The following is a 24,223-nucleotide window of genomic DNA, read 5'->3' on the forward strand; positions in this document are numbered from 1 at the left end:
AATATTGTTTAGTAAAATTTCATCAAGTAAATTTCACGCGATATGTAAAGTAACCTAATCGAACCATCTTAGCCTGATGTTATAAACGTTATCGTTAAATTAAATACATTAGTTGTTGATCTGAACAAGGGTCAGAAGGGTGCGAATAATTATGGCATTGTCCTTCCAAAGTTTCAGCTACCACGCATCCAATTATGTTGCTCTTCGTTTAGAATAATTTAAACTACCTATAACCGTAAAACAAGGGCATTCACCTCGCAAATATCTCCCCTTAACATTACTAAACTTGGGGGAGTCAAAATAAATTTTCGCCCTCGCCCTACGAATACGAAGTATCCCCTTACGATTCACCCCATGTTGCTATGGTGACGCTGCCTTTTCGAACTGCATTGGGTTTGAATATAAACATTCGTGTGATGCCGCCAGTGTGCAGTTTCGACTCGCTCCACCATTATTGATGTTTTCGCCATTCCACTCGGCTCCTTCCGGTGTTTTACTCGATCGTAGTAAATTCACCGAAAATATTGAGCAAAGCTTGTCTATTTATCACGTTTATGGCACGGTACTAAGGTCAGAGATTGATAGAATGTTAAACCAGTCTGTTCCTTTAAAGTGTTCATTTTTATTAACTAACTAACTGCTTTAAAAATATACTTAAAATATGCAAAAAAATATTTTTCACTTTTATGTCTGTAATAATATAATAGTAGAACATGCTACATTAGTTTGATATGAATATCACGACACATTATACACAGCTCGAAATTGTTTTTATGACCATATTACAATATTGATTGCCTACAGTTTTCTGTTACACGGAGCGCACATTATTTCAAAGTGAAAAAAATATTTTCGTGTGTCCTGTAATGTTCCATAAAGAAACTTATCTACCTTATTGAATATTAAAACTGTTTCCGATTTCCGAATCCGTATTCCGTACTACATCAGCCATAGAAATACTTAAATTAATTAAATGCGCGTTGCCTAATATACAAGCCTATATATACATATTCAAAATCTGTAGTAATAATATTGCATTAGTAATATATAAATGTAATAACTAATATTATACCTTTATATTGTTTCAGGGATGCAGGTTTCCTGAAGATGGCCTCACGCACCCCGTCCCTTGAGTCGCTGCCCGGTGCTAACTCGATAGGTTCGCTGGAGCGTGGCTCCTTATCGCCTCTGACCCTCAGCGGCTCCTCGCCTCCAGCGAGTGACTCCGCCGTATGTGACCTTCGCGAGTACGACGGACTCGACACAACCTGCGCAATTTGCCGAGAAACATTTGTTGATCCCAAGGTTCTGAATTGCTTTCACACCTTTTGCCGGGCTTGTCTGGAGAGAGAACAAACGCATCCAGAAAAAGTGACTTGCGTTACTTGCCGCGTGGACAGCCAATTACCACCAAGTGGTGTTGTTGGTTTACTCACAAATCTGGTGATTGCAGCGGCAGTCGAGCAAGAAGCTGATCTTCTGCCATCTACCCGTCAAACTAATTCGCCATCTGCTCGTTGTACCGGCTGCAAATCCAAAGAGTCAGACGCAGTAGCACGTTGTGTAGACTGTGCTAATTTCCTGTGCCCTAACTGCGTCATGGCTCATCAATTTATGCATTGTTTTGAAGGCCACCGAGTGTTGGCATTCAATGAATTAAAAGATGATAAGGGTATGTTTGGATCTGCCCTATCAATAAGTGGAGATAAAACAGCTTTCTGCCCCAAACACAAAAACGACATTCTAAAATATTTCTGTCGGACATGCTGCGTACCAATATGCAAAGAATGTACATTAATCGAACATCCTGCTGGGTTACATGACTATGAACACCTGTCTGATGCGGGACCCAAACAATTAGAACTTATGCAGCAATCTGTAACTGAAGCTAAAACCCGTGCCACTGAAATAAGGCATGTAGTCAAGACTGTTGAACATGCCGCAGGAAAACTACAAGTACAGTACCATAAGGCTCAAAATGAAATCAATGATACGTTCCAATTTTACCGATCTATGCTAGAAGAACGTAAGCAAGAATTGCTAAAGGAACTTGAAAGTGTATTTTCGACAAAACAAATCGCTCTTACAGTAGTTGGACAGAAAGCTCAGGAAACAGTTGATAAAATTTATCAAACTTGCGACTTTGTAGAGCGACTAACCAAATGCGCAAATATTGCTGATATATTAATGTTCAGAAAATTATTAGATACCAAACTACAAACATTAATGAGTTCGAATCCCGAACAAAGTGTGCAAACTGCATGCGAGTTGGAATTTGTGTCCAATTATCAAGCGATACAGGTTGGGGTACGAAACACCTTTGGTTACGTACGCTCGAGCTCAGAAGCAAATGTTGGCCCTACGAAACAACCCCCTATTGCGCGTCCCACAAATGGCTCTCTTTTGAATGGTGGGTCTTCGTCCAGCAGCAGTAGCGTTAATGGAAGTTCTGGTAGTCTAAATGGAGGAATTCATCTACCAGCTAGTCTGAATGGGGTACTGGATAGACCTTACACGAATGGCTTGCTCGGGCCTACAAGCCAATCAACATCTCCTTTCGAGTCCAACATTATTTCTAAAAGATTCAACAGTGCGACCAGTCTGGGCCCATTTTCAACGGCTATCGGTGATATAAACTTAAATGGAATAAATCCATATGAGAAATGGTCTAATGGTGGTTGCGAACCATTATTCCCACCTGCAACCACGGATCCATATTCTCTATCATCATCTGCTCACAATGATCCTATACTGGAGTTGACGAATAAGCTAATTTCAACTACTATTTTCCCTCCTAAATCGCAAATTAAGCGACAAAAGATGATTTATCATTGCAAATTTGGTGAATTTGGAGTTATGGAGGGTCAGTTCACAGAACCCAGTGGCGTCGCTGTGAACGCACAAAACGATATAATTGTAGCTGATACGAATAATCACCGTATTCAAATATTTGACAAAGAAGGTCGTTTTAAATTTCAGTTTGGAGAATGCGGCAAACGTGACGGCCAGCTCTTATATCCCAACAGAGTTGCTGTAGTGCGTACATCTGGTGATATTATAGTGACTGAAAGATCGCCTACGCACCAAATACAGATTTACAATCAATATGGCCAATTTGTACGTAAATTTGGTGCCAATATTCTTCAGCACCCTCGTGGCGTCACTGTTGACAATAAAGGACGTATTGTTGTCGTAGAATGCAAAGTTATGCGCGTGATTATTTTTGATCAAGTAGGCAATGTTCTTCAGAAATTTGGATGCTCTAAACATCTAGAATTCCCCAACGGTGTTGTGGTCAACGATAAACAGGAGATATTCATTAGCGACAACCGAGCGCATTGCGTTAAGGTTTTTAATTACGAAGGGATATATTTACGTCAAATTGGAGGAGAAGGAGTGACCAACTACCCAATTGGTGTTGGGATCAATGCTGCTGGAGAAATTTTAATTGCTGATAATCACAACAATTTCAATCTGACGATATTCACACAAGACGGTCAACTAGTGTCGGCACTAGAAAGCAAAGTGAAGCATGCCCAATGTTTCGACGTTGCGCTCATGGATGATGGCTCAGTCGTACTGGCAAGCAAAGATTACAGGTTGTACATCTATCGTTACGTGCAAGTACCTCCAATAGGTATGTGAGCCTCACGGTCTAATCACAGGAGATCGGAATGACCGAACTATAAATCAAAAATGGGCACCATAAAACGCAAGTAACTGTAATCGTAGTAATATACGACTAGCGATTCTGGCCAAAAGTGTCAATTTTTGAAAAGTTCAAGTGACTGTAACAGTGAATATGAAACGGAACTTGCTAAGTTTTTATATGTGCAAGTGTTAATGAGTGGCTGTCTCGATGTGATCTAGTTGACTAACGACGGTAATCTATCTGCATATTTTCAGGCAATGAGATCTCTGTAAGCATTATATCTAAATGAAACTGTATTGAGATTAGTTGATAGTATTGACATTGTTATTCGAGTACCTATTGAAGGATAGAGATTATTCCGTTGGATCGACCCAAACATTACGAACGGTGTTCTCGACCCTTATCATTTTTTAATCTATTGAATAATATTTTTTCATATCCCACATCGTTAAATTAGGGATGAATATTAAGAGGGCATTTGTATTATTTAGCCCATTTGTTGGACCAATATTTTAACTATTACTTAACAAATTGTTAGCGTTAAGCGAGTGATTTTATCGTAATAAGAGAGCATCGAGCGGATTGTTGTTAGTTTTAAGAGAATTCTTCGGCACAATGGCACTTCCTGTTTTTAATTCGCACTTATTCTGTGTCGATTGAAATATGATTATGAAATTAAGTAAGAAGTTGTTACATTATTATTATTAGATAAGTGTTAAATTGATTGAGCTGATATGGACAATCTTTAGTTACTACCCCTTTTTAATGTAGTTACAAAATTTTAGGGAAATGTGATGTTAGGGGTTTTATCAATGACAAAGTTGACTGCGGCGTTCCTTACGTTTTATAATAGATTTTTAGTCAATCTCACTAAAGAACTATTACCGTAGAAATCAAATTACCATAATATAACATCACAAAATGGCGAGAGATCAAAAATGTTTTATGTATCTCAGTTGACAGAACATTCAACTTGATATCGTGATTTGCAAATGGATCACGTACCGTGTTGAGTATATTATAAAGCATTTTAGATTCTATTATCAAATGCAGGCTAGAAGAGATGGTTGTAGTTTATTTTTTTTAATATGTCGGATGTCCGTTATTATATATTTTAACCGATAACATTACCGCCTAGTCACTGAGAGCCCACGGATCTTAGTTTCTTCATGTTGTTTTTAACGATTAGTAACATTTGGTTGATAATAATATTATTCGTTTTTATACAAAACTAGTATTTTGTAATTTTTTTTTATAATGAATATGGTAGTAACTAGTGGAGCACTTTAGAAAATGTTGTCTCTCTAGATTTTACAAACGATGATTTTACTGAGATTTTAGCTGATTTTAATGATTTTTACTACTTGCATTATAAGCTCACACCTTTAAAATATAATTATACAATTTGTTATACTGGTAAGATATTTTTTATATGGAAACATTTTTATTTTTGTAGTGGTAGTTAATGGTGCATGTGTATATTTAAATCTTTTTTTATTTCGTATTTTATTAATATTATGCTACAATTTTCTACTTCATTGCCGTGTGTTGTGTGCTAGCAGAATTATTTTAGTTCGATTTTCATTAGTTTTGGTTTTTAGTGAATAATGATTTTTAGTATTTTTTCGCTGAATCTATGACAATAAAAAGATCTGAAACGGCCTCTCGTTGCAGGCCTCGTTCACAGTCTTAATTTTTGATCTGCATTTGTGTACTAGGTTACGTGTTTTATTTGGTGATATTCCTTTATATTTTAATATTGAAGACACGTCGGCCAATGAACTAACTTGACACTGTGACTTTGCAATACCTGCGTTGCATGTGCCATACGATCATGTTGTGATTTAATAAGTGATATTTAGTGTTTTGTAAATATGTACCATATTCTGTTTTATTGAATTTAATCATAAGGCCTACCTGTAATGGTTTCATCTAATGAATGAGTCATTAGTGCAAGTCAGACCTCATGGTACAATGATGATTAAGGAGTAATGAATTTACGAATTTAATACCGTCGAGGAAGCACCTTATAAATTGTGTTTCTTGCACATACTTGCACTGTTACATTTTGGGAATGGACGTTTCTTGATTGTTTCACCTCTGTATCTTGCAAATCACAGTGTGTTCAGTGAACACATAGCTAGACGTGTCTTTGATCGAATAGTTAAATATTAATTAAACATGCTTCCCACTAGATTAGGTGTATTACAATTTAGCATGAAATCTTAGAGTCCAAATTTCAGTGATTTGTCACCAATGATTTTATATATAGACTGGTCTCTGTTCCTAATAAATTTAAACATTCCTAAGATTATATCTATGACTGTATTACGCTTAATCTACTGGTTACTGAACTTAATTAAAATTAACATGTAATAGACAATCTGTTGCCGAAGACAAATCTACTTTACCTCAGTTTATTCTGCCGAATTGGTCACATTTTTAATGCATGACATTTAGTTATTATATTTTATCGTATATATAAAATTATTATGTTCATGAATTTATATGTATCTTTAATGTATATTACTTTTAATAATTCGCCTTAACAAACTGAGGTTACGCTAGTATTGGATATACATTCTACTTAGATATAAATTCTTCGTGTTTTATTCTGAAAATTGTAATGTAAACACCAAAAACTAGTATATTAAACGATTTGGTGGGCTATATTACTGTTTTGGAATAAATCGTTTTGGTAACAATATACGCTTCTACTTAATTGATCATTAAACGTATTATATTTAAATTAAGTAGGTATAACATAGTGATTCATTAAGGTTTGAAAATTATGACACCTATGTTGTAATGCCCCGAAGCCCTAAGCTCGCTCATACTCTTTCGAGTAATTCTTTTTAAGTTGCGGCGAGATTCCACTTGATAAAAATCCATTAACAAGTTCCACACATTTTTATCACGAAAATGCATGCTCTATCACGCCATTGTAAGTTGTTGATGGATTTCCATTGAGTCGGACACACGCTTAGTTATTTTTTATTTAACCTGAGTTCTGAGGTTATTTTAGGTTCCATTTTAATGATTTATTATTATTATTATTATTATTATTATTTTACAAAAACTTTCTGTGTTTTGCATAATATGTACCTAATCGAATGATTTTCGTATATGAAAACATTTCATTCTTAAATTTGCATTTCTGAAGCTTAAGGACTGAGTAAAATTGAAACATGTTTTGTCTTTAAATATATTTTGTCGATGTTTGTTGTTATAATTATTATATTTTTTTAATTATTTGTATAAACAATTGTTCTTTAAATTAATGTACATCGTTTTGTTTTGAATTATTTTTGTTGTATAATTGCTTTTTTATAATAATACCAGTTCATTGCAGTTTTACTGTGTGTTTTATTTTTTATTTTTTGCCCGAGTAGCGCTTCCGTAGTTTTCCTGAAAATGGTCATAGCTATTTTTTTATAGAAAAATATTTATGACTATTTATTACAAAAAAAAACCTTTATGACGCATGTTTGTGCTAATGAGTCTTTTTCAGTTAGTTATCTTTCACATTATATTATTTATGTACTCAATCAGAATATTAACGACATGCTATCCCCATCAAATAAATGAGTTTTAAATAAAAGAGAGAGAAGAAATAAGAATGTATTTTTCAAACATGTATTTTGCTCTTTGCTTTTCTCTATAATATTTTATACACAATGCATATATTTTTTAAGTCACAGAACTAATTTTAATAATATTTAAGAGGTATATCAATTATTAATTAATTGATTCTTTGGCACAAACATCCATAATTAGATATGGTCCAAAGTGTGTTTTTTGTGTGTGTGCATTTTCGATAAGAGTAACTTCGAAACAGTTGGTGTTGGGGAACAATGTTGGCATGAGAATCGTAAGTATTTATTGCTTTAGTGTTAAGAGGATATTTCTTTAGATTAACTCCAAACTACTTGCAACAATCGATATCAGATTGAGTAAGACTAAATAGTTTTTTTTTTTAGTTTTTCATATGATAAGCAGCCAAATGACAAATAATGGTTGTAGAAACTCATAATTCTAGAAGTAACTACATACTAATATATAATGAGATGTTATATTTACTATTTAAATTTTCTTATGATGAAACTATCCGACAATATTTTCACAACCTCCAAAATGTTTACAAATTTTAAGTCCAAACGCACATAATATAAGATACCGATAAATATTATCAGTTTGAATGTGTGGTTGTAAACAAAATATGTTCAAATAGTGCATTCTGAAAACTATTAAATAACAACGAGCACTTTTTTCTGTCTTAATTATCCGACATTTAAGTATATGTCTAAGTTAACACTCCGGTAAACAAGAAAAAACAATGGACAACGCATCGTATCGTGCCGTGCTATTATGATATTACTATTAACAATAATTATTTCAATTTGATTTCGATTGTTGTCGAACTTAAAGACGAAGTAGTAATTATATTAAAAGAATTACTTTAAAATAGCTGTTATGATTTATTTTCCATAAACTACAGGGAATATTTTATTGAAAAAGTAGCTGTGACCGCCATTTTATTTTACTATTATTACAAACCATTAATTACCTAATTAATAAGAAATCATTAAATGATAACATTCAAAATTGTAAATAGAACATACACATTACAATTTTATTTACAGATCCATGTAACATTTTTTATATACTTTCTCTCATTAAAAGAATTCAATTGCGATTTCTGAAATAGGACAGTAAACACTATAATTAAACTTTAATTAGATTTAGACATCATAAAACAATTAATTATTCCCAATACGTCTGCCAAACTTTACAGTGGCTTTTACTCGTAAATCAATCGGCTCTTCAAAAGTAATCTTAACAGCAAACTATACAGAGTTAATCCAATGTAAAATATATTTTAGCGTAATATTTTACTAGTTAAATCTTATCACGTGCAGCTTCTCAGTGATTTAGGTGGTAACCATTATTTTTAATTTCAATGATTCTATACTTACTATAAAATATCTTATTAAAAATACATATTCTTATGAATGTAGGCTATAAATCTTCGTATTAAGGAACTATTTGTACGTCTCTAACTTAAGTAAACTTATATCCCAAATAAGCTTTACTTTTCTACTAAAATGTAGCTGATAATACCCATTTAAGGATTCTTTGGATACATTACCCTTCTCTCCAGCAGCAGCACTGCTTTAAAGATATTAAAAGAATTGCTAACCAAAAAACCACTATTTCCAAGTCAATTACTATAGGGAACATTTTACTACTTACTGTAGCACCTACTAGTATCGTAAGCAAAACCTAGGCTTACAAAAATCGTTTATAATTTTATACTCAGCAATTTTCTTAAGGTAATTAAGATTTTCAACACACCTGTCACATTACTTCGATTTCGTAATTCACGAAATAGTCATCACTAATTATAAAACCAGCCTAAGGTCACATATTTTTAGATCCCTAACATTAATGTAATTATACTCCAGAACTTTCTTCCACTGCTGCTGTCCTTTCCTTGATATACCAAATAGGAGCATTTAATATTTTCTCTTTAATACCCCAATCCCCTTAAATTGATTGTAAGACATGTAGTCTTGGTTGATCATTGATGAAATTTCAAGCTTTTTACCCAATCCCATCAAATACCAAATAAACAGTATTTCCGGATTTAGTTTCGATTCAGTAATTATCAGGAAGTGTGTAGGAAATTAATGTAAATAAATTAGATTAAAGATGTTGGTAGTATTATTATCTAGATATAAGGAATGCCGGGATTCGAACAAGTTGGAAACGATGCAGTAGCCGAACGATGAATGTAGCGTGAAAGAGTGTGTATTTTTGTAATGAAATTATGAGTCAACGATAGGTACTATTTGTAAGATGTTATTTAGAATTGAAACTACGTTGTTAGAAAAGAGATTTGCGTACATTTAAGCATGGATAGGAATTGTTGTTTAAGCAAAATTTGAATGGAATGATATCCGAATTCGTCAGGATTAGATTTGAATTATAAGGGTTTACAGTAACCATATCGATAGCTGTATGTCTACGTTTAACATTGTTTGAAATCAGTAATTTTGTGACAGTTAATAAATTCACCTGTTAATGTATTCATCATGGTAGTAAATATTGTATCAATGTTAGCTTGTCAGATTGTATGTGGTTAACGGTTTGGTCACTTATTATTACGTAGTAGAGCGTCGTTGAATTTTATAGATCTTACGTTAACGATACGTTGAGTCGTGCGGAGTTTGTACATATAATTGTCGCTTAGTTTTACATTCGTTTCACTGTCACCATTAACAATATTTGCGAAGGCAAACTCACGTACGCATACGTTTGCTCAGGAATTGTATTAATTTTCACATTCTATTGTCATATTTCGATAATCATTATCTTTTATATCATCGCTTGTATAAAATATTATTATTAAAAGCGGCGATGTTATGTCATTGTTGAATTTGATTCGCTAATTGAGTAATTTAGTGAATTGCACAGAATGTTGGTATTTCACTTAATTTTTGATGTATTTTTTCAAGAAAGAAATGTATTCAATAATTTTTAATGTATCAATAAATTATATTGGTTCGGAAACTGAATGAGTACTGACACTCGTTAATTTCGTTATAGATAGAATCAGTTGTGATTTCATCAGTTCATGAAAACTGCATGTACTTTCTTATAAGAGATTACAGTGATTCTTGTCTATATACGATTTCTCAAAAATTGTGATTATTGTATGTTTAGGAGAAAGTAACAAAGCACATATGAGCACAAACCATCCCTCCTCAAAGAATACTACGCTGATGTTTAAATTTAACTCACGTTTAAATTTATGATACATTTTATTGTAAAAAAAATATTGTACTATCGCTTATGTTAGTTAACGTTTGCAAATAATAGTATTTATTTTCACAATTATAATACTCTTTTGGAAGGATATGTTTTGAGGTTATTAAGGAGTTTTATATGATATGGATTTTACGAAGATACTGATTGTATGTATATATTACCTTCTTGCTATATTCTATGCGTTTCTTTTTTCTTCCGTAGAAACCATAGTAATTGATGTTGCTGTCAGTATTTAGTTAATATTGACTGAGTGTCAAAGATAATTTCTATTTCTGTGAGAATAATAGAGGCACTGACATCGCCTTCACGACCTACAAATGAGTCAATAAAAGAGATGATCCAATAAATAAGATTCTCACGTTTTATGTTTAATTTCATAAAGTGTGTTAGGTAATTTATTATAATTCTAAGGTGTGATTTTTAGTTTTAATTACAATGATTTTTACACAAGGAAAGATTCCAAATGAAGCTGTATAGAATGATTACAATGGTAGCTAATGACATATCAAGTAAGGTTTATTATTAAAGAAGTGTTGGAGTTGAGGCGGAAACGGTTAGTGACGTGTACACGATGAAAAGTACGTGTAATTTGTTTGATCTATCTGACAATACTAATACAGTTTTCAAATATTCTGATGTTAAACTAATAAAATATTTAATAGTGAATTTGTTTCATACGTTGAAACGGAACATATCGTCCACTTAGTGGAAGCATTTGGAAGTAGACAAAATTAATAGACCAAATTCAAATATTCATGTTGATTAGGATATGTATGGTGTTTACGTTTTTCGTCGATGGAATGTGAAGGGATAATTTGGAATCTTTCTAAATGAAGCTAGTCGCCAAAGAAATTGCTTTTAGATAATTAACTGTTATCGTAATATGTGTATGCACGTAAGTTTAACCTAAATTAGTTATACGATGCTTAAATTGTCCACACATAAATCGATTTTACACATTTAATGCCATCCTGCCAGATATAAGAAGAACACAATGCTTATGATGAACTAAATTTAAATTATATCCTACTTAGCATACGGAGTAGTATGTATTTTTAGATATTGCATTGTCTATGTTAGTCTAGTGGTTAAGACACACCTTGAGCTTTGAACAGTGTGAATCTGTCACCAATATTTTTTACATACGAATGTAGTAGTGATGTTAATTATAAATCAATTTCAAGCCGTGCTTTTCTTAATAGTAGCATAGTCATCGTAGGTTAAGAAATCATTTGGGATGTTCCATATTGCACAGATATCGTGTGATTCTCGTGCACAGCATTATAATTTGATACTTTAACAAGGAAGTGTGCTTCTACACGAAATTTTACTTATCAAAGAAAAACACTTTTTACACATTAGCACTTGCTTGAACACTAAGTAAGGCCCGACTAGAATGTAATGACACCGTTAAATCATAAATTTTAAATTCAGTAATCTAACTATATAAACTACTGAAACACCATTTTGCGCCGTGGCCTTAAAATTTGAAGGAATGTGTTAATCCTTTTATAAAAATTAAAAAAAAATCATTTGAATTTTGTACAAACTAAGAAGTCCCTTGAGAGTTTCACAATTTCAATATGATGCATTGTCATACTGTTTTAGAAATAAGTGCTAAAGGATATCTCTCTTGTATTGTAATCCTTAACTAGGTTAGATGTTGCAGTAGTATTCTGTGTAGTTATCGCTTTAAACTACGTTCTAAATTAATGGTAATTGTTGATTTCAATTCGTGCATATCCCCATTTTAACACGTTTGATAATTGTTACCTACTCATTAGTTACTTTGAGACTGTTCAAATTGTACTCTACCGAGTTTTTCTCTAAGGGAAAGGGCTGTTTTAGCAGATATTTTTGATACTTTGAGGATAATCGAAGGGAAACGATCATGATGTGTAGATAAGGAATTAAGTGTGTGTATTGGGTGCCTCACAAAGAGGCTCTTCCTTCGATGAGTGGGGTTCCTGATTTTGTGAGGTCAACTCTGAGGAGGTGGGCCCTTGAGGGCCCTACGGTCATCTGTTTGATGACCTGTTACTTCCCATCTCTACTATGTAAGCGTGGATAATTAATGTTACTGTAACGAAAAAAAAACAATGTTGTTCTTATATGAGATGCGATGGTTTTCGCTGATAACTTGTTGTTTTTCATATATTCATAATATTTCCTTTATTTTTTGTACTCTTTAGTATTAAGATTAATATTAAAATAAAAAAAAACTATTCAATGTTGATTACTCTAAAACCAATAATAATCTATGCGATAAGGATGGTGTAAACTAGTTTCCCCGAGAGCCTTACTAGTCGAGAAGCCTTTTCCTTAGACAGTTAAAAAATTCCCTTTTACGACTTATTGTAATATACAATTGTGTGATTATTGAAGATGAAAATGCGAGGATAGAAAAACATTACAAGAACAATTATCTGAATTGTCACGATTAGATATGATCGCATCATCTTTCGGCCAATGATTTTGTCAAAGTAGCGTGTAATGCCATTAATGTAATAGATACATGTATTTATCATTGACGATGCAATCATGTCTAAACGAAGCAATTTGTGAATCATTAATATTATATCGTCTGCTAATCTTATATTGTATACCTTTTATATCTCCCTAAAATAGTTCGTACTTCCACTACCTAAATTACTATTGGTACCTCATCGCAGAATCCGATGTTAGTTTTGGCCTAGTGATGGTTTAAGGTAATAATAAGGGTTCATCATTTCTTAGTTAGATGGTATGACTCAATTTTAAGACTGATCACAGTAAAAGGAAAAATGTTAAAAAAAGGATTCTGGATATTGTTTCTCGGTTTAGGTAGATACTATAATGTCATCAATTTGCTTTTAAATCGTCAGTGCCAAATTGGATGGATAGAGATAGAAAATTATGATAGCCAAATCTAAAGTTGTGGGATCCAAATTGTCACTGATGTTCTGTAATAGATGTCTTCTATCGATCCTTTTCTATGTCTTCTACCTTTAAAGACGATGATAAAAATTTGATTAAAGGCCCAGAAAAATAACATGGTAATGTTGACTCCAATAACGTTAACTTTTAACGTTACTGTTGTAATGACGGTAAAAACCTTAATAATGAAAATACTATTTGTTGCCAAAGTGTTGTTAGGGATAAACATGTAGTTATAAAAATCGGTTGTCTCATGCATAATTAAGTTGTTCTTGGGTGGTTTGAAATTAAGGAGAGAAGTTGAAAAATATTTCCAATGATATATTTTTTCATAATGATCTTGAATGCTATTCGATACTTAAGGTTTATATCTGTGTAGGAATTTAAACTTAAACGTGTGGTAAAATGTCACTGTCACGGCTTAGTTTCTATTTTGTACTATTAGAACTCATTTTTGATAGAATTAATTTATTAATTTTTGTCCTTTATATGACAACTTTTATAAATTAATTTTAATCAGAAATTATATGGTCAAGTGAATCTTAAAAAGTTGACCAATTAAAATTTACTGTCAAATGATTTCTATAATTTTTTATACTTTTTACTCACAAAATATATTGTAAATCGTGACAAGTGATTTAGTTGTTTAGTGTTCATGTTACCTTAGATTGTATCCGGCAGCTGTGACGATCTCTGAACCAATCTTACACACATTCTTCGCCTTTATTGCACATTCGTAAACATCAACCCACTTTATATGTATTTTTGTATTATCGTTAATGTCCTATATTTTATTCACGTTATATACAAATGTGTGGGTTCTACCTAACACCTAATCTATCTATTTCCACACACCTGCTCAATTAAGAGCAATAACATTGAAATTAAAAACATCGATTTAAAATATGGGCCCATTGCACAAAAATAATTTACCCCGTTATGTTGTTGAAAACTAATTTATTATTACTATTTATTTCATCGTAATTTATTGTGTATTTGCGAAGCTAGTCAGAGAAGTTTCGATTAGGTTAGCCTAAGTTTCTTCTTAGTTTCATGAGTTAAGTTGTATGTAACTTTTTCGTGGTTCTTATATTAGGATATTCTTTAATTTTGTTTTCCCACAGTTTCTGTTTCTTTGTATTTTCTAGTCAGATCTGTCGACAATACCATAATCTTATTGATTATAATATCATGATGTCCTTTTTTAAATATTGTCTACGTCGTTTTAAAGGATTGCCACAGAATATTAACATATAATATATGGAATAAGTAGATTCTCTGTTAGTTAATGGTTGTCAAAGAAATATTACTGACTGTATAACAATTGTTTTATTTAAAAAATATTTTATATAGAGGTACAGTTGGAACAACTTTTGTAGTATTTTCAGAAAGTATGAATACCACAGAATCTGTATTTATTTTAAAAGGAATTATGACCGAATAACCTGTATAACATTACGAGATAATTGTTTAATATTTGTAAAGTTATCCAACTGGTATTTTCCGATAAAAAATATTGTTGTGCCGGATAAAACAAAATTGTTGCAACTGTATCTATTTCGCAGTTAATAAAAATTAATATTAACAGTCATTTGTCTCTGAGATAAAAACGTGTATTTTGCTCATAAAGTTTGTTTTACTATTGTAATGAAGTTAAGTGATTAATTTTCTTCCAATGTCTCGTTTAGTTTTCCGGTGTGCTTGTGTTTATTTTTATGTTCAACTAAATGTTCTATGCTTGTATACGATGCAAAATTATTTGCATAGAAACTTTTGAATTGAATTTGTCTTATTATATTTTACGCCGTACATTCCATATTATGTCAGGGGTTTTTAAAAACATTTGTTATTGGTTTATTCGTTTAATTTTCAATGTGTGGGTTGAAATCATTCATAGCAGTTGTGGATACATTGATATGTATTCACAGCCAAACGTAAGCATAATGCTCATGCATACCTACTTGTTATTCTGATCTTAATTAAGTTAGTTCGTAAGAATTGATAAATAATATCCGATGATAATTTACTTGTATGTTGTATTAAAATGATGAACACGAAATAAAGAAACTGGTTTGAAATGTTCGTTTTATTTTGACTCCACTTCCTTAGTTTATTTTTCACATAAAGTCAATGACTTTATCGTTCTCAAGGGAGCGATGTTTTCTAACAAAACCTATGTTAGAAGTCTCAAGAGATACTGAATGTCAAGTTAACCAAAGTATAACGTTGAATGCATATGTATAAGACCTTGTTTTTAATGAATTTTTACTGAAACTGTAACTATTAGCCTTACAGATTCAAATACGTTACGGAATACTGTGCATCTTCTCTAAAAACATTATCATACACTTGAATAAAGATCTAACAGTATGTATTAGAAATATGACTTTGACCATAAGTATTAGCTTAAGGTAAAAGTTATATTTCTAATTATATTCGTTCTATTATCTTCTATTCTTATTATTTCTATTTCTATTTATTACGGCTGGCAACGGCAGTGAAATAGGGTAATATAAATAAAATTACTTACCAAACTTATAGATGTATTTAGTGGTAGCGTATATGACACAATGTAGCAAAACAATATAATAAAAAATATATGGTTTAAAAATAGAAATATCTATAAAAAGAGGTCTGTCGCCAACACTATTCTTTTTTAATTGGTTCGAAAATTTTATATTTTCTCATAGAACAAAAAAATAACTATGCAAATAACACTATATAAGACAGACATGTAGTTTTATGTGTTTTGACTAGAAAGTGGCGAATCCGATTTCAGAGTCAAAAATGACTGAAATCTTCTTCTGCAGTTACGCCGTTATAAAAATAAAGGCATACAGACATAATAAAGAATAATGTGCGAATATTTAGCTATTCTATGTTTTATAAAATACGAATTAGCAAAAATGGTTATTTGGTCGAAATCTAAATATATAATATAAGTAATAGTAATGTAGAGATATTGTCAAGTATATCAACTTCGTTGTAAACGCAATTCCTTGTCACCATGGAAACCAAAATGGCAGGGAAAATGTAGCCTACGTCTATTTAATTTGGTTTTCATTTTATAGGTAGTTCATATACCCAATTTACACAAATTTTGGTATCGGACTCCAACTCAGGACGTCACGATCAACAAACAGCATCCTAAAAACTGTTGCGAATATAACTGATTGTCCGCTCCAGAGGCACTGGATAACTTTGCATTGTGGACCCAGTGCTTCTGGACGTGGACACAGATATATGAATTAAATATATCTACGTATCTGTATATTATAAGTTACTAACATAGTTTTATAAGTTTTTTACTAACACAATATGGATGTAAACCGAATTAAAATTAAATAAATAAATAAGTCGGATAGTAAACTATATTTTAATGGATCATAATAGAATGATGTACTCGCCGCGTTAACGGTAGGTATACGCTCACGGGGCACAGTCAGTGTAAGATGATAAGATGAGTATGAGGTAAGGTCAGTTAACCCTCATGTCAAATTTACCAGGAATTTAAAATGATAGTTTCCAACAGGAACCGCTTGGAGGTCAACCTGACATAGTACATTGCTAAGAATAGAATTATTAATCTACATTACTAATCCTTCCTTTCACTGTAATTTAATTATAATCTGTAAGGCTCTCGACATTCTGAAGCCTTTTATAAATAAATAATAAATAACCACCGGACAATTAACATAGCGCCATCTAGTCCCACGGTAAACAGAGCTAGTGTCATGGGTACAAGACAACTGATACTTAGATATTTTTTTGTAAATAAACAACCAGACCGATACAACAATCATACTTATGAATGCACCGTGCGAGGAATCGAACCTGCGACCATCGGAAGTAAAACGGTGTGCTAAACCTCTAGACCATCGAGACCATCTATATAAATGTATAAATAAACGATATATAAATAATCATTAAGAATGAACTTTTCACAAAATATATCTCGTGGGAATGGAAACTAAATAGTTCCATGCAAATGTCGTTATTTTTTTCAAATTGCAATGTTGCCACAAGTCCAAAGGTCAACGGTTATCGCAGCCTTATGAATGCATGCTTGCGTGTTGCCAACCCTTGAAAACCTTATTACACCCTCTTTGAAAAACTCTATTCTATATTCTCTAAGGAAAACCTGAACACGAAGCTCATTTCGTGCCTTCAGTGTCTCCGGTAGGAAACTCCGGTGAAGCCTGAAATTATATTCAAAGGTGGTACTGAAAATTTAACCGTAATATCGACGAATGACTGGTGATTTCCTGTGCTGAACTGGTTATCTCCTTTCCCGGGGGAATTTCCGGAAATCCTGTCCGATTGTAGAGAATAAAACTTACGTTCAATTCTTTCTAATCTTTATTTGTCTCTTTACAGAGATATCAATAATGAAAGTATTAAATTTAAAAAAAGTTACTATTTCTAGTTTCATGTAGTATCGGCTACACTAAGTATTGTTGAGGTGGAAGATTTATACATTTATATGACATCTATCAAATTTCATTAAAATCTGTTCAGCCGTTTCGTCATATAAATGTCAGGTCTGTTGACAGTACCTTGCGGTAACTCGACAAGGTTGCACTAGATGTAGTCATGAGCTGATCTAAAAAAAAAGAAGTTTCGAGAAGCAGTGACGTCACAATATAGTAACAGTGCGAGACAGCTATTACCGTAAGTACCCGTAAGACTTTTGTTGAAATAAAATAAACACTAAATATTTTAGTAAAGCTTACCACAGTATACTAGCGAATACTGCACCCATGTTGGTTAAGCCGCTTATGAGATTAGCGCTCACAAACGCGCAGACGAACAAACGCATTGATACAGACGCCAATAATAGGTAAAACGTAACTATTCAATGTATATGAAAGATATATATGAAATCTTTCATGTACTATATGTAATAAATAGTTATATTTTTATTATATACTAGTTGTACCCGCGTCTCCGCCCGCGTGGAATTTAACTTTATTTTTCTAAAATAAAAGTAGCCTAAGTTACTCCTTATTACATCACCTACCTGCCAAAGAAAGTCCCGTCAAATTCGGTCCATCCATTACAGAGATTAGCCGGAACAAACAGACAGACAGACAAAAATTTTAAAAAGTTCTTTTCGATGTATGTTCCGTATTTATATTCATAATATACATGTAGTAAAAAACGGTTATTTCAATATTACAAACAGACACTCCAAATTTATTTATATACCTCGATGGTGGTTAAGGATGGATTACTTACCATCAGGTAGGTAAATCTTTATCATGTTTACCAATTTCATTTCACTAAACATGTTGTGGGCGATAGAATAAATGGACTGAATAATGGTAAATACTTGTGAAGGTACAAACAGTGACAATAAAAAAATTTTCAATTCAAAAAACTATAAAGTATTTTACTTTAATAATTAGTACAAAAATACATGTATAAAAATGTACAAAGAGTTTAGAACACTTATCCTAAAAGGGTTTAAATATATCTTATAAGCGAGACCTCCATATTCTCCCCACTGGAAATCATAGCGGTTAATTTCTAGTGCAGTTGCACCGTTTGGCCTGGTGGTTTGATACTATCTTATCTTTATTTACTGATATTCCTTAAAAGAATAACATCATGAGAACATGTTTTTATACCACGATGGTGGCAAACAAGCATGTTTGTCACCGGAAAAAATCAGATTAGTCAAAAAGAGTATGTATGTACGTATGTATACACAGTACTATGGTTATGGTTTATGAGTAAAAATTAATGTTTGTATGTTTATCTAATTTGGATAAAATTTCGGTGAGTTATTCTTCGTACAACGAGAAAGGTTTCCGGTGAAATCTTGTATGGGAAATCTTTGTAAGTATAACTTTTTATTATATAATTTTACATAAGTTCCAAACAAAAGAATAGTTTTATAGGTTACTTACGATTTTTCTAACAGTCACGTAAGGAAGGTTCATCGTCATAAAATTAGGTATGTCTATTATTTGGAATAAGTTATTTATCCAAGCAATCGATTGAAGTGTCGAGAGTGATCGGATTTGGAAGGACGCAGTTATGGTCTCGTGAACGAAATTTCTGGTAGAATTATCAGGATGGAATAGATAATGAAACTTAAATCCGGACATGTAACAAAAATATAGAAGAATTGCTAAGTAAAAGAATAACTGCAAAGGTATTTGTTAGACATTTTGTTTGATTGGAGGGTATAAAGTAAAAAAGTTATAAATATTATAAATTCAAACTGTTTTAAATTTAAATTTATCTTGAGAAAATTATCTTATTTTATATACTAACTATGCGTGAAACTCCTTAATTGTGTATATTTGTAGACCCCATCTATTATTATCTTATTAATAATTAGAACAGAAATTAATCACATTGTGTTATAATGTATATAATTAGATGGCGTATTGAAAAATATTGACAATAATAATTATTTGAATATAACGTGCGAAACGTCCTCTTTTCACGTATAATATCGTAAAATTGTTCAAAATTTCAATTTAACTACACTAACCGTGTAAAGTCGCTGGCAACAGCTAGTACAGTATATATCGTAATTAAATCTGTTCATTAGAGCCGCTATAGAAGTGTGGTCAGTTAATGGATCTTTCCCCCTGCACGACCGCAGATATGACGCAATATTCGTTGCACGTTTATGACGCACACGTGACCGTGTGGTGAGGCCGGCTCACGTGCGTAATACGTCAATATGAACGGATGCCTATTTGTTTCGGATAACAAAACAAACGTGGTCCATTCAGATGCTGACGACATCATATACGTAGCATCTTGGGAGTTACATCGCGATAAGATGACGAACATGAGGAAATTGAAGTCTACAAACTATTTATAAATTGTATTAGCTTAAAGTTGGTAATCGCCCGCATGATCATAATTGGTCTACAATTAAATTTTAACCTACATCCAGCTTCATCCTAAATGATATTTACATATTTTGTTGACTTGAATGACAAACAAGGCAACAGCGAGCTATAACCGTCCTCTACATACATGAACAGCACTAAGGACATCACGTTATCATGTCACCTATGCTATAGTTACCAGTACAGAAGACTAAATTGTCATATCCTGCGTTGCCATTCCAGAAGACCAAAATATCACGCCTCGTATCCTGTAATTTCACTTTACAACCGAAACACATCTTACAAGCAAGCTGCATGGCGACTGAAATAGGTGAAACTGAGGTACTCACGCAGACAAACAAAATTTCAACTGATTGGTTAATCTATTAAGACACGAAAGTGTAACGACACCTAATACTGCAGCAAGCAACTTCGGTACGCAGCTTGCAAAGTACTAAAGTGGACTTAAGGTAGACGAAGATACTCTCTCAGACGACTTATTCGAATACTGGGAGTGGCTTATCTATTATACTTAGGAAATATTTAATTAACAAAATGGCAAAGAATATAATTAATATTATAATAGTGATACTAAAGAACAGAAAATTATAATTTATGAATAAGCTATGAAAGTAATATAATGACTTCATAAAATTTAAGGAGTTTTAGCAAACATTGTAATTCTACGTAGCATTATTGGGCAAAGACACTTCAACAACTTGGTATAAACGAGTAGAATTATTTGGAGGTAGATTTTCAATGTCGAATCAGTCATACGAAATAATTTTGCCAGCTTATAGTCAGAAGGACTTATTGTATGATAAAGAAAAGAAAATAAAGAAACCTATTGGGCAAAGGTCATGACTACTATAGAATATTCTTTTGATTTCTTTTTTCTCAAAGATTCTTATTTCTAAGTTCGTTTTTGGAATTAATAATAAATTCTAAATGAACTCTGCTTCAACTAAGTACTGATTCTGTGATTTAGAATTTATGTATATTTATTGTCTCTTTATTGTAATTGTAACTTAAAATATAACATTGTAATAAAAATTTTGAGCAAGGGCGGGCTTATCTTTGAAAGTTTTTTTTTACTTCTTTAAATAGATCCTATTATAAACTGTAAATATATGTATATATAGAAATGATTCACAAAATTCTAATTAATATTATAAATGCAAAAATGATTTTACTTGTTACAATTTTATACTCCTACAGCTTAACCAATGGTATTGATAATTCAGACCATATATATACATAAAAAAGGACATAGCTTATTTCTACCCCGCTCAAAGTTATTTATCATATCCGTAGCATACAACAGTACTATCAAATGGAAAACATCTTTTTGAAGTCGGTTGAAAAGAAATATTATTAATATATGCCGTACAGAGCACTGTGTGCATCTGAGAGTAACCACAAACCATCAGAGTACCTCAAACTACCAGAGGTAACACTTTAAAAGATGGCTCATGAATTTTGTAGGGACCGTAGGCGCGCGCTACGGACGTAGAACGAAGAGCTACGAGTTATTGCATTTCAAGTCGCTTTGTAATATAAAACGTCGTATGCCATTACTATATAGTTCGCATTGTTGAATAACTTGGAAATAAATGTTTAATATATATCTTTTTATATAACTAGTACGGTATGGTATAAAAAAAATGGTATGGCTGATGGTCCACCTCATAGTGAGTGGTATCCGATTCCTAGGTATTTACATGAACAATAGCACGGGTATCACGTTATCATGTCTAATTTGTGGTACCTCTCAAGCGTTGCCATTCCGGACTTGGATATTATAACCACTTTAATATGTTACTCCAGACTATGAGTAAATAAATAAGTCCGGTGAAAATACAATTTCAATGTGCTATCTCAGTCTTCAATTGAAACTCATTATACATACAAATAGGTGTACGTATAATGAGTTTAACGATATGAAATCTTCAGCTGCTGCATGACTCAAATAGTAATTTGAGTCATCCGTCAGCAGCTGAAGAATTTAATATATAAATCAGTATATTTAATATGCGTCGATAATATAATTTATTGTCTAACTACAATTTCCCCATAATACTACTTTTGCACTGATGAATACAAATATTTGTATTCATTAGTATATCAATTTGGGTGTTTGTCTATGTTATTTATAAAAAATAAACTTAGATATCAGATGTCTATAACCCACAGATAAAACTTTGCTTATTTTGGAACCAGATAACGCTGTGTAAGTTGTCCTTATATTTATTTATTTATTTTATTATTTTGCTACCCTTTAAAACGGTTCATGTATTCCGAAGCTCTGTATTTGTTTTATTATAAAATATATGTATAAAAATACACATACAGATATTTTTATATGTAATTGAAACAAAATTGCTGATAATTGACGTAACCATGGCAATTTTGCAGCAAGGGTAGCATAATAGTCCTTGAGTAATGATTAGATGATGTAATGTAGGGAGTGACTACCGAAATCGATAATGTTTTACGATTTTGTTGGCTACTCTTTTCACTTTTTTTTTAAAGGATGATATCTTTTGTATCTGTTATGTGATATCTTTGCCAATTTGAAACCTAAGTTTAATTCCCTCTTAATTTTATACTAACTTAGGTAATGTCGAATTTTCACCAATCATAAGGATTTAGAGATAAAAAATATGAATTAAAAGTTATAGATTTTTTATAATAATTGACAAGTTTTTTTTAATTGTACTTAAAAAGAAATAATCTTTGCTCTTTATTATATTGGTATGGAGGTCATCTATTCCATTTTCACAAGAATAGTCTATATATTGAGAAGTTTATGTTTCCAAATAAGGTAGATTCGTTTTACATAATATGTGTATTATAAAATTTAAAATTGTATCATATTATTTATTACCCGTGAATGAAACAATAACTATTGTATTAAATTGTAACTTTGGTGGTGTTTCAGGCGTCCATAGGCTGCGGTAACCGTTTACCATCAGATGGGCCGTATGATTGTTTGCCACCTACGTGGTATTAAAAAAAAATGTAACTAAGAACTATTTCGATAAACTTATCATAATTGGTTATTTTTTATTATTTTATTTATTTATTTAACAAAAGTTACGAAGAGATGACACAGCAGTCGAACTTAAAACACCCCTCTTTTTTGCATCGATTGTGAAAATATATATCTTAACCTACCCAATTGTTCGCTATTATATTTGTTACATTTTCAAGCGTTTTATTACATAAACAGGGAAGAATAGGTTCTGATCCCAATACCAATCTATTTTTATCTTGATATATGAAAATCAAATAGAGGAAAATGTTAAGGAAACGCCGTAGGGCGGGACAGTCCAAGTCGGTCAGGTAAAAAAATCGTTGGAAACCACTGGAGAAATACCCTATTTCTTATTTGAGAGGTGCCCTGCGTTTGTCAGGTGTAGGATTTAAGTTATCCGTATGTATAGCGTGGCTGCTTCAATTACATCGCATCGTGAATTTTCCGATTCTTCCATTATATGAAGATTTTCAATTTATTTGCTCTTTATACCCTTTTAAAATCTTGCTTAGATTAAAAGTATTTCCATTTCTAAATCATTTTGGTAGTGACAGAGTTGAATGCAATAGCTGTAAAATGTACCATTCCAAAAGGGAAATTACGACGGCCTGAGCCGGGATCCGAACTCCAGGCGGCGCGGCGCGGTACCCATAGCCTACAACCCGTGAGGTGCTCGTTAGGTCTCTAGCTACTCCATTAGTCCACGAGTTTGGAGTATCTTCAGCACTTGCCTCCTTTGTCCATTCTCATCCAGTGAATCTGTAAATGGTAAATGCATAGCATTAGAATAATTTATTTACTTTGTTACTAAATATAACACTTGGTAAAGATTTGAAAATAGAAAGAGAAATTACATAAAAACCTTATCTTGCTTTACCCTTTTCCAAATATTTTAGTCCTAACTGAAACAAAGAGGCGCGTTTGGAGCAGTCA

The 24,223-nt window shown here is 32.3% G+C and overlaps 1 protein-coding gene across 7 annotated transcripts in view; it reads left to right on the forward strand.

Moving 5' to 3' along the window:
• The window catches only part of LOC131842237 (brain tumor protein), a 459,207-nt gene extending 452,536 nt beyond the window's left edge, over positions 1-6,671 (forward strand). For all 7 annotated transcript variants that reach the window (XM_059190777.1, XM_059190778.1, XM_059190779.1 and 4 more), the window contains one exon: positions 1,089-6,671. In XM_059190777.1, coding sequence (XP_059046760.1) covers positions 1,108-3,645 — 2,538 coding nt within the window. In that variant the 5' untranslated portion in view covers positions 1,089-1,107 and the 3' untranslated portion in view covers positions 3,646-6,671. The remainder of the gene's footprint in view (positions 1-1,088) is intronic.
• The last annotated feature ends 17,552 nt before the right edge of the window (positions 6,672-24,223 follow it).

This window comes from Achroia grisella, unplaced genomic scaffold, assembly GCF_030625045.1.
Source record: "Achroia grisella isolate CSIRO2021 unplaced genomic scaffold, CSIRO_AGI_Agris_v1 utg215, whole genome shotgun sequence".
Taxonomy (NCBI): domain Eukaryota; kingdom Metazoa; phylum Arthropoda; class Insecta; order Lepidoptera; family Pyralidae; genus Achroia; species Achroia grisella.